Source organism: Ranitomeya variabilis, chromosome 7, assembly GCF_051348905.1.
Source record: "Ranitomeya variabilis isolate aRanVar5 chromosome 7, aRanVar5.hap1, whole genome shotgun sequence".
NCBI lineage: Eukaryota > Metazoa > Chordata > Amphibia > Anura > Dendrobatidae > Ranitomeya > Ranitomeya variabilis.
In genome coordinates, this window is record NC_135238.1 from 150021554 (window position 1) to 150034232 (window position 12679).

A 12679-nucleotide genomic window follows, 5' to 3' on the forward strand; every position below is an offset into this window, starting at 1 on the left:
GACTTACCAACGATCACGGCCAGGTCGTATCGCTGGTCGTGATCGTTGGTAAATCGCTATGTGAGACGGGGCCTTAACGGCAACAGAACTCTCGACGCGTTTCCCCCATAAACGGGTTCATCAGGAGAGATAAGATAATGAAGTGGCAGTTTGGAGTTGTCCAAAAAAAGAAAGCTGCCTTGAGCAGATGAGTATTTTGACTTTTGATATATATGTTTTGATCTATGCTTAAGGTTATCTTTTATTATCTCTATTCACTTTATCTTACATCACATTGGAGAGAGGGGGGGCCGTTTACTCTGTTCATATAACATCACATATTATCATTTGAAAGTTACAAGCCACCTGGCCTTCTTTTTCCTACTATATTGCTTATAGGGAGTTGATAGGAGATCAGGGACAGCCGTCGCACGAGCGAGGGCGCCATTCTCGTTTTTCTTAGGGTGCCAACCTCCGCATCTAGGTAGGCATACTTTTCAGGTTTATCGCAGCTTTTATGGATACCTCACGTATATCTGCACATCTCTTATATTTAGCTTAAGACAACACGTGTGTATCACATCGATTATTGGACATGTGCAGTAGGATACATACAAATATTTGTCTGTTGAATTGAGGATGTCCTTTACTTGTCCAGACACTTAGTAATTCTGGGGGTCGTGTCCCTGAGGAGTATTTGATCAGGTTTACAATATTTCTTGGGCTTTTTTTTTTTTTTTGGGTAATATACATACTTTTTAAATATCGTCCCTCTTGTTTGTTATTTAATAAAGTTTACCATTTTATTGGGGTTTTTTTGTTTGTAAGACTTGCATTTTCCCTCGTTGTACATTTACTTTGTGTGAGCCAATGATACGCACTTCCTCACAAATTGCACACAAGGTGCCTACATTGTATTAGGGTACCGTCACACAGTACCATTTACATCGCTACGACGGCACGATTCGTGACGTCGTAGCGTCGTATGAGTATCGCTCCAGCGTCGTAGACTGCGGTCACATGTTGCAATCACGGCGCTGGAGCGATGCTGAAGTCCCCGGGTAACTAGGGTAAACATCGGGTTACTAAGCACAGGGCCGCGCTTAGTAACCCGATGTTTACCGTGGTTACCAGCGTAAAAGTAAAAAAAAACAAAACGTACATACTCACCATCTGATGCCCGTCAGGTCCCTTGCCGTCTGCTTCCTGCTCTCACTGAGATCCGGCCGTACAGTGAGAGCAGAGCGCAGCGGCGACGTCACCGCTGTGATCTGCTCTCACTTTCCGGCCGGCAGACAGTAAGAGCGGAGAGCAGACGGCAAGGGACCTGACAGGCATCAGATGGTGAGTATGTACGGTTTGTTTTTTTTTACTTTTACGCTGGTAACCACGGTAAACATCGGGTTACTAAGCGTGGCCCTGCGCTTAGTAACCCGATGTTTACCCTGGTTACCAGCGAACGCATCGCTGGATCGCTGTCACACACAACGATCCAGCGATGACAGCGGGAGATCCAATGACGAAAGAAAGTTTCAAACGATGTGCTACGACGTACGATTCTCAGCTGGGTGCCTGATCGCAGTAGCGTGTCAGACACTGCGAGATTGTAACGATATCGCTACAACGTCACGAATCGTGCCGTCGTAGCGATAAAAATGCCACTGTGTGACGGTACCCTTACACAACTCACTATCACTACAATTACAATGCACACTGTGCGCACAGTGCCTGCCTTCATTGCAGGTAAGTCATTGGTATCTCCGGGGGCATGTCACCCATAGTGGCAGTCCATGCAGCCACTATGGGGCCCTGGAGTCGAGAGGCCCAGTGGACCTCCTCTCCTTCCTCTGTTATCACAACTTCAGAAATATCCGCATCCTGAGAACACAGATACCATTGAATAGAATGGTGGATCAGGGAGTTAATACCAAGCTTTTGCCAGGTCCTTGTGTATTTGGCCTGGGCAGGTGGTGCAGGAAACTAATAAAAGCTGGGAATGTGGCACTGTTTTGGCAGATTTAGATTGCTACTGGATGCTGTAAAAATCGTGTAGATAGTGGTCAGTTTGGCCTGCCAGAGGCCCTATGGGACACTTGGGAACAAACTGCCTACATTATTCGATAACACATCCTTAAACGTGCACTAGTGGATTGCTTTCGTGCACGTACACTCCTACCCTTTGGCCCAGCTCGCCCCTGCCCCCTGGCCCAGCTCGTCTTTGCCTCTTCCTTATCCATTTCTTTTTGGATTCATCTTGCCACATTGTATTAAACCTCCCGATCCTCTCCTATGGGGCACTAGCTCTCATTTCTGGTACACCTTCCTTTCCCTGCCTATTTAACTGCCCTTTCTTCTCTTTACTTTATTGACCTGCTTTCTTCATTACCGTGCTTCCCTCCTAGACCGCTCCTTCATTTTGTTCCATCCTCCTGCAGGGCCAAGAATCTCTCTTATCAACTAAGACTGCCGCCTCACTAATACAGGCAACGTAGGCAAACAGCTAGTATTTAGCTCCGTGTAGGCTTTTGTGCCAGGTCAGGACAAGATCGTCTTTCTGGGCCTAGTCAGGAAGTATAGCCAAGGACAAGCTGGTTGAGACATATGAAAATGTTAAATATGTGTAGTCAAATATAATTTTGCTTCTGGCTTTGGTTAGTCCTGTTTTCTGGCCTGGATATTTATGGAATGATAGGCAGGCTTAGTAGCATGTCACATACTTCCCTTCCTGTTCTGGTTTTCTCTGTAGCCCTATGTCAGTCGGTCGACGACTGAATATATATTTACTGACTTACTCACAATACATATTTCTCACCCACTGTTTTCCTATTATCCACAGGCTTCAGCTTTGGTTCATATCTACAGAGATGGAAAAGTCCTTGTAAGTCATGGAGGAGTGGAATTAGGGCAAGGTCTCCACACCAAGGTTATGCAGGTATAGCTATAAGTTTGTAAATAGCACTACATACCATGAAGTGAATCCTGTAAGCTGTTATAATATTTAAATGGAACCTATCACCAAGTTTTCCCAATATAAACTATGGCTACCACCTTTAATGCCTCGTTTATAGCAGTCTAGTAAGCTGTATAGAAGTTCCCAACCCCTCTGCATAGCCCAAAAATGCATTTTATTATTCCACCTATATGGCGCAGTCGGTCCGATGGGCGTCAGTAGTCTGGCTTTGGAACCTCCTCTCTCTGTAATGCGCATGTGCCCGGAGAGGTCAAGGGGCGCCGATAACCTGAACGTAAAGCTGGCGCATGCGCATTTCAGTACTTGGCTCTGCTTTCGGCAGGGTAGAGCGAAGTATGACTGTGCAGGAGCACGATTGGGAATACTGTGTGGATGACGTACGAGGCATCATCCACATAAAGTAGTGGGATTGCGAGGAGAGGGGAAGTCACTGAAGCAAGACCAGCAACTGAACCTCGCTGTATGGGGGGATAATAAAAGGCTTTTTTGGCTATGCAGAGGGGATGTGGGACTTTATGTGTATATATTATGAGAAAACCCAGTGACAGGTTCCCTTTAAAAATTCTTGGTAATTTTTTAATTTTAGGTACACTTTATTATGTACTCTCAAAGCATGCAGGGAACTCATGACTCTCAGTTAAAACTTTTGTCAATGATATACTGTAAGCGGAATTTCAGATCTTATGATAGTGATTTATTATTTTACTTGGAAAACATTTTGCACTTAATAAATTATGTAAAATAACCGTAGAAGTGATTCAACCTTTTTATCACAGTAATATCGGAATATCATATGATACATTGCAGCCTCCGTGTGCTCTAAATGAATTGAATCCATGTAACAAACCATGAAAGAATAAATGCTAAGGTTCAGACAGGGTCGACTGCAGGTTATAAATGAAAGTCACTTGAAGCAATTTTTATTTCTTTCTAATATTTTATTATTGTGATTTCCAAGCCTGAGTGTAGATGTGTGGTTTAGAAATAGGAATTGGAATGCAATATAATATATGCTAAAAGGCAAATAATGCACTTGTAATACGTTACATTTAGTGCCATGACTTCACCATTCCTTATTATCTAAAACTATGTTTACCGCTATACCAGATTGCGAGCAGAGAATTTAAGATACCGATGTCTTACATCTACATCTCCGGGACAAGCACAGTGTCTGTTCCAAATTCTATTCCAAGTGGTGGCACCATCGGCACAGATATTTACGGTCTGGCTGTTAAGGTAATTCATTATAAAATGTGTATGTATACGTATTGTAAAGTTTTTATTCACTCGGCAACTCTATCAGCAATATATGTGCTGTAGTCTTCTTTTCTGCTCCCACATTACTGAGGCTACTGTTGAGTCCTTCTCCGTCCCTGGCTTCCTGGATGGGATCCAAATAAATAACACGCAGCACAAAGGTTGTGTGTTCATAGACAGGGATAGCCCTGGAGCCCGCGCCTCTCCTCACTGGGCGCTCCCCCTTCTTTATATAGATAAAAAGTTTAGACATTTTACAGACATGCGCACAAGCGCTCATATTTCACAATCACTTACAAAGCAAATCTTATTCTAGTGAAAAAGTTACAATTATTTGGCATGTAGATAAAAAGCTACAATATCAAGGAGGAATGTGCGCGTGATTACTAACAAAACAAAGAAAATGTCAAGTTTGCAGAAATATTTCTTGTTGTATACCAGATTTCTCAGGAAGAAGACAAAATGGATTCCCCGGTTCAGTCTGATCTCCACAATTCCCCCCTTTGACATATTCTTTTTTTATTACCACAGGGCCAAAGACAAAGCCTTTATTTTTGGTATTACACATGCACACACTTATATTATTAATAAGAGAATCAAATCTAGTATTAATTCTTCTATCGCAAATTATTTTCTTCTTTAGCAGTATACTAAAATATAAAAACAAAAATTAGTACGGTAATATTAATTAGAATCACTAGAGGATAACATAAGAATAAAGAAAAAAAAAATTTATACTCTTGCATCTATTACACAAAATTTATCTGTGCATACTGAGATACCCTTGAGCACAATCTTGAATAATACATATATAATTACAATAATTATAACTATATGTATTATGCTCTGCATAATCCCAGCAACCCACCCACTGATCCCTCTGAACCAGTTGGCTGGGTTAAGAAATGAGAAGGTATCAGACCACCAGCTATCCTTATTCTGGTCATTGTCTTTGTCATACTGATCTCTGAGCCGTTGTACATCCTTTAATTTAAATGTCATACTCATAATACTATTCGGGTCTATATAATGACAACAGGTGGGTCCAATGATTTGACACATACCCCCTTGTGAGGCAGTTAAGTAATCCAATACCAGAGTATGTTGGTTGATGACTATTATAAGCTGGTTCTGTACAGCTATACTAGTGTTTAGTATATCCAATATATCCCAGATCTGATCATCTAGATAATCCGTGGCTCTAACTAATTTATCCCACATTTGTGTTAACATAGGATAAATAAAAATGGTACTAGCAATTTTGTTAGAAATTCCCATCTGTACTATATGTGGCCTTCCCGAAGGACGTGGTGAGTTGTCTGCAGCTCTTTTATACAGTGTGTGCTTGGGCACGGCTTGCATATTCACTTGTTTATTTGAAATTATGAAAGTAGCCGGGGTTAGGCGTCCTAATGTACAAGTACCCTTTATACCTACGGGAAGCCATTTATATGCTCCTTCTCCGCATATCCAAAATGTACCTTCAGGCAGATCCCATAAAGCTGAGTGCTGTAATACCAATCTATGAGCCAAATCCACAAATCTAGATACATTCTGAAGCATACACCAAGAGGGTTTTTGTCCCAAAGGGCTACAGTACCCGGCTGTGGGATTCCCACATACATGCATTCCGTTGACATACTCATCGGATTCATTACAAATCAGGTTTCCTGGCTTACTTGTACAGCTGTTTGCATCACCTTGGGGGAACAACTCAGAATGTTCCCATTTTCTATTATGTATGTATCTTTCCAATACTACAGGTTTGAAGGCATCAGAGGAAGGGACGGTTGTACTGAAACTGAGCTGTAGATTTTCTGTGGGGACCTGTCCTAAATCAGTTAATCTAGTCTTATTTCTAGGTACCCATTTTCCTCCCCTGAATGCTAAATATTGTAGATGTGTATTACTCCCTGAGAGATTACCCTGCCACCAAGGAAATTCTACCCATCCCACAATTGGTATGGCGATTGTAGTATTCCACAGCCTAGTATTACCAGTTTGGTTGTTGGCCAGTTTGTCTGAACAATTAGGCCAAGCGAATATTTCTTCTGCTGACACGGGGACTGCTAGAAAAGGTATACTTGTGGCTGATACTGGTGAATGGGTACAGATCCAACAATCTGCCAAAGGTTGCATATTATTTAACAAATCATGCACTAATTTTCTATGATGTTGTACGAATCTATTGTTCAAAGGGGTTAGAGAATTTAGTCTTTCCCATGCCTTCGTCGTGGTTAATACTATTAACATCAATATCATGAGTTTTATACTGCTCTTTTGCAATGGCTTGCATGTATCCATGATGCTTTTCCTTCAAGCTTGACTGATGTAGGTGTTGTCAACAGGACTTGAAAGGGTCCGTCAAATCTTGGTTCAAGAGCCTTTCTGGTGTGTCTTTTTACATAGACTTGATCACCTGGTTCCAACTTGTGACTTCCTTCAGTGTTGTCAGGATCTGGAAGGGAAGCAAAAACTTGTGCATGCACCTTAGTTAATTGTTTCTGAAGATTTTGCACATAAGAAGTCAATGACTCAATATTTAATACAAGTTGCTGTGGAAAATAACATCCTAAATTGGCAGTCCTGCCAAACAAAATTTCATATGGAGACAGTTTAGTCTTACCCCTTGGGGTATTGCGTATTGAGTACAGGGCCAGTGGAAGGCATTCTGTCCAAGGCTTTCCTGTTTCAGCCATGGCTTTCTGTATTTTTAATTTTAAAGTTCCATTCATGCGTTCCACCTTACCAGAACTTTGAGGATGATACGGAGTGTGTAACTGACTTTCAACACCCAACATTTTCAGTACATTTTGAAATATTTCTCCAGTGAAATGAGTACCCCTATCTGACTCGATCACTTCAGGGAGACCGTAACGGGGCACCAGTTCGGCAACTAGCTTTACAGCAGTGTTTTTAGCTGAAGCCTTCCGAACTGGATAGGCCTCTGGCCACCCTGAGAACATGTCCACACACACCAACACATACTCATACCCATTACTTTTTGGCAGCTGGATAAAGTCTATCTGTAACCGCTGAAACGGGTAGAGGGGTCGGACGTGGTGTTTCATAGGGGTCTTTGTTGTCTGTCCGGGATTATGTGCCAGGCATATAGCGCATGCAGCACAATAGTCTCTTGCATAGTTGCCAAAACCTGGAGCCAACCAGACTTGCTTTGCCAGCAGTGTCATTGCATTTGCAGACACATGAGTAGGGTGATGTAGTCCACCAACTACAATCGGGTACCAGGCTCTAGGTAGACATATTAGTCCATCTTTCTTCCAAATTCCCGCTTGTTCTTCTGCCCCTTCCTTTTTCCACCTGTCCCTCTCCTCTTCTCCTGCATCTTCCTGTGCTTGTCTCAGTCTATCTTCAGTATTTTCTGTGGGGTTTACAGTATGAACCTGTTGTAAGGGTTTAACTGCTGCTGCTTTGGCTGCTTTGTCAGCCCTATCATTTCCCCTAGATTCCCTAGTGTCGAGTCTCACATGTGCAGCTACCTTGATTACTGCTACTTCTTTTGTTTCTTGTGCAGCCTCTAAGATCTGTTTGATCAGAGAAGCATGTTTTACAGGTTGTCCTGACGCTGTCATGTAACCTCTAGCTCTCCAGATTACTCCAAAATCAAACACAATACCATGTGCATACCTAGAATCAGTGTATATATTAGCTGTCTGATTCTCAGCTATTTTTAGCGCTTCAATCAATGCTGTTAGTTCTGCTTCTTGTGCAGACTGTTTCGGTGGAAGTGGTTCTGCTTTGAGAGTTTCAGATTCTGACACAACTGCATACCCTGTATGAAAGTTACCTGTGTCATCTGCAAATCTACTACCATCTATAAACAGCTCTAAATCTGGATTTTGAAGTGGTGTTTCGGATACATTGGGTAAGCCTACCGTTTCTTGTAAAATGAGCTCTGTACAATCATGTGTGTCTGTAGGGAAAAAATTTGCGTGTGGATCAGTGTCCTTATTCCCCCCTTCAGACTCGAGAGGTAGCAGTGTTGCTAAATTAAGAGTCTGAAGCCTTGCAAATGTGATAGTAGAGGGGAGCAGCAAAGAACACTGTAGCCGCAAATGTCTGGCCATGGAAATGTGTTTTGGTTGTACCTGGTTTAATATCCCATAAACATCATGTGTAGTTTGAACTGTGAGTGGATGCTCTAGGACAATTTCTGATGCTTTGTCCAACAATAGTGAGACAGCAACAACTACACGTACACAGGTTGGCGCTGCTCTAGCTACAGGATCTAACCTTGCTGAAAGATATGCAATTGGTCTTTGTTTCCCTGCAAGCTTCTGGGTAAGAACTCCTGTAGCATGGGAATCAACTTCTGCAGCCATAAGCTGAAATGGTTTTGTGTAGTCTGGTAGCCCTAACGCTGGAGCTGAAACAAGGGCATCTTTTAATTGTTGGAACGAAATCTGACCTTCTTTTGTCAACAAATAAGGTTCACTTTTTACACAGTCATACAGTGGTTGCATTAGTTGACTGGCATGTATAATCCATTGTCTACAATGAGACACTATTCCTAAAAATGCTCGTAGCTGTTTATGATTTTTAGGCTCATTCATCTGTCTTATTGCTTCAGTTCTTTGAGGTGTAAGATGCTTTTTACCTTGAGAAATGCAATGACCTAGAAAGACCACTTTGGTCTGACAAACTTGTAACTTTTGTCTATTCACTTTACACCCTTCTTTTTCTAGAAAACATAGTAAACTTACAGTGGACCTTTCTGCGGTTTCTAGATCTGGGCAGCAAAGTAGTATGTCATCCACATACTGTAAAATTACTACCTGTGGTTCAGGTTCAAACCTCTGAAAAACTGTTTGTAGGGCATTTGAATAAAGAGTAGGGGAGTGTATCATTCCCTGTGGAAGGCGTGTCCACGCCAACTGTTTGCCCTTAAATGTAAATGCAAACAAATGCCAACAATCTTGGTGTAAAGGAACCGAGAAAAATGCATTTGAAAGATCTATTACAGTAAATACATGAGAACTGGCTGGTATCTGTGATAGTAACGTATGAGGATTGGGTACAACTGGGGTGATTGGATCTAGAACTTTGTTTATTTCTCTTAGATCATGTACCATACGATATTTGGGCATAGAACTCTTATCAAGAGTTCTCTTCTTGACTGGATACAGAGGAGTGTTAGCAGGTGATTGTATCTCTACCAAAACTCCTTTCTCTCTGTATTCCTCTATCTGTTTTGTAATTGCTAGTTCCTGCTGGGCACTCACAGGGTATTGTCTGAGCTGTGGGAGAACAGTTCCTGGTTGCACAGATAGTTTTACAGGAGAAATATGCAATAATCCCACATCAGTGTCACCCTGTGCCCACAGTGTTTCTGGGATCATTGAGAGGTCTAGATCTGTGGTGTACTCTTTTTCTTCAGTATAATCCTCAAAAGCCTGAATTCTGACATATTGTTCTAATGATTCTGCATCATCAGGAATAGTCAACATAACTGTGCCATCTTCCCTAAAATTGATATTAGCTTCTAATTTCTTTAGAACATCGGTTCCTAACAAACATGTTGGGGCACCTCTGGCATACAAAAATCTGGATGCAAAACATTTAGGTCCTAATGAGACCTCTAGGGGCACAGTATATGGCAGTGTTCGAATTACCCCATCATAACCCTCAGCAAAAGTTGTTTGTTGTGAAATATCTTCCGGGTTTGGAAGAAAATCTTGATTCAAAATTGAGGAAGTTGCACCTGTATCTATCAAAAATGGAATCTCTCTCCCCCCTACATTCACCTGTATCATAGGTCTTCTAGCTGGTAGGGAGGTTTGTAACACATCGAGTCAATCTGAATCTGGTATGGGACCATCTACGATGGTAGATTTCTGCTGGTTGTCCATTTGGGGAGGGTTATTTCTGGGAACAAATTTTCCTGACTTTATATCTGCCAACTTTTTCCTGCACTCTTTTTGGAAATGACCTGGCTTTTTGCAGTAATGACAAGGAAAATTGTGTCTTGCTCTCCCTCCTGTTGTGTTTGCTTGCGCTATTCTGACAGGCTTATGATTTTCTCTTAAATCTAACTCTATCCCTACGGCTTTTTGCCTAGCCAAGTGTGGGTCTTCCAAGGTTCTCCAATCAGGAGTTGCGGCCTTAAGTTTCTCCTTTACTTTTGGAGACAATCCATCTATGAAGGTTTTTGTAATTAACCTCATCATTCCTGGAGTGGTCAGATCTATTCCTTCATCTCTAAAGCTATTTTCTACCCCTAGATAATACTCATCTACTGATTGACCAGGTTTCTGAGCCACCACTCCCGTTGTTCCTCTCTGCCTCTGTTTCTGTCTCATGAAAATTATTAAGTGGTCTACAAACTGATTGCCTGATTCTACCGTTTGTAGGGCACCTTCTCCTGCTTGTCCTACTTGTCCTACCTGTCCTGCCTGTGGCCTATGTCCCTGTAGATATGCCAGTAATTCCTGGAAGAGACCAGGAGTCATTTTCATTCTACATAATTCCTCTCCATCCGCCCAGACTCCTGCGTGAGTCTGCATAATTTGCTGTATATATTGTGCAAATCTGACTGGAAACTGAGTGGGGTCTGGCGCGTTATGCAAGAGAGACATACCTTCAGCAGGGGACCAAGGGAAATATTGCCGAGTTTGATGATACCTAGTTCCCATTACCCCGTCAGCATTTGTTTCCCTAAAAGGTCTTGGTACTACCCTAACAGGAGCAAGTACAGTGCCATGTCTAAGCGCACCACAGGCTAGACAATCATTCCTCCAATCTGGATTTTGTTGTCCACAGTGTGAACATACCCATCCTCCTACCCCACCAAGATTGGGATACAAGGCTGGAAATTGTTTTCCTCCCTCTGCTCCTCCAGATGGTACAAATGATTGGGCATTTGGATCTAGGTAAGAAGGTGGAATACATCCTTTCCTTCCTATAGACCATTTGAAAGTGTCTGGATCATATCTCCAATTTTCTTCTCTTGCTGTTTTTGAGACTTTTATCATGCAGTGCACAATATCTTCCCACCCATTATCTTTAACTATTCCTCCTCTTTCTTTATTTACTCTTTCCCATTCTGTGCTGAACATAAGTGCTTCTGAAATTCCCAATTTTTCTCTTACCCTTCTAATCTGCTTTCTGACTGTCTTTCCACATCTTTCCTGTATGATATCTGCTGCTTCCACTTGTCCTAAGACGGTTTTTGTCTGTTTATTTCCCATTTTTCTTTTCAATATTAGCTATGTCTACCCTAGGTGACGTTTGGACAATCACTTACTCTGTGGTGATGTCTCGTTGCCTTCTCTCCTAGGGAGCTAAAATATTGAAAGGCTCGTCTGCTCCGTTTCTTCTAATATGCAGGACGTACTTAAGTGCTATTATGCACGCAAACAGACTCAGCAACACCATACAGATCACAAAACTTTCTGTCTCAGTTAGCATACTTGTCCCAGGCTCATGAAACCGCGTCCTGGGCTCATTCTATCAAACCTTATCCAGAAATGAAGGAGGTTAAGCACTTATTGAGAGTCAAGCATGGGCGGAGGTCTCCTCGAAAGGACGCTACCACATGACCCAGTTAGGCTGACTTCCGTGTATAAGGCTTATACCCCAACTATTTCGGCTTATTTTCTACGTACTTTTGCTCTTCTTTCACAACATGCCACAACCTTCACACTGTTCACACACTGCCAGGGACAGGACTTATAAATCTATACAATATGGTAACCCGAGTTTTATAGGTATCTACTCACTACTAGACTAACCCAGCGTGACACGGCTCATAGAGATCTTTCGGATAATACAGGGCAGATAAAAGAGAACTAATAATGTCTCTTACCTGGCCAGGTTTTTTCAGTTCATTTGCCGTCCATTATCCCAGATCTCCGTTGTCCGTATCCGCAGGTGAATCTCGAGCAAATACTCTCGCCTCGGGTCCCTGTTCGGGCGCCAAGAAATGTTGAGTCCTTCTCCGTCCCTGGCTTCCTGGATGGGATCCAAATAAATAACACGCAGCACAAAGGTTGTGTGTTCATAGACAGGGATAGCCCTGGAGCCCGCGCCTCTCCTCACTGGGCGCTCCCCCTTCTTTATATAGATAAAAAGTTTAGACATTTTACAGACATGCGCACAAGCGCTCATATTTCACAATCACTTACAAAGCAAATCTTATTCTAGTGAAAAAGTTACAATTATTTGGCATGTAGATAAAAAGCTACAATATCAAGGAGGAATGTGCGCGTGATTACTAACAAAACAAAGAAAATGTCAAGTTTGCAGAAATATTTCTTGTTGTATACCAGATTTCTCAGGAAGAAGACAAAATGGATTCCCCGGTTCAGTCTGATCTCCACACTACCTACCTTGTTGATACATATGTCCCCCCAAGGACCTGTCCGGCAGCCATTTTACATACCTCTACTCCTCTGCGCAAAGCCAGTCAAACAGTGGACCCTCGACAGAGTGTCAGCATTGTAATGTAGTTTC

At 42.2% G+C, this 12679-nt stretch overlaps 1 protein-coding gene across 2 annotated transcripts in view; it reads left to right on the forward strand.

Annotated features, from left to right (window-relative positions):
* Positions 1-12679, forward strand: part of LOC143784153 (aldehyde oxidase 1-like) — a 291675-nt gene that overhangs the window by 223871 nt on the left and 55125 nt on the right. For both annotated transcript variants that reach the window (XM_077272028.1, XM_077272030.1), the window contains 2 exons: positions 2816-2911; positions 4058-4186. In XM_077272028.1, coding sequence (XP_077128143.1) covers positions 2816-2911; positions 4058-4186 — 225 coding nt within the window. The remainder of the gene's footprint in view (positions 1-2815; positions 2912-4057; positions 4187-12679) is intronic.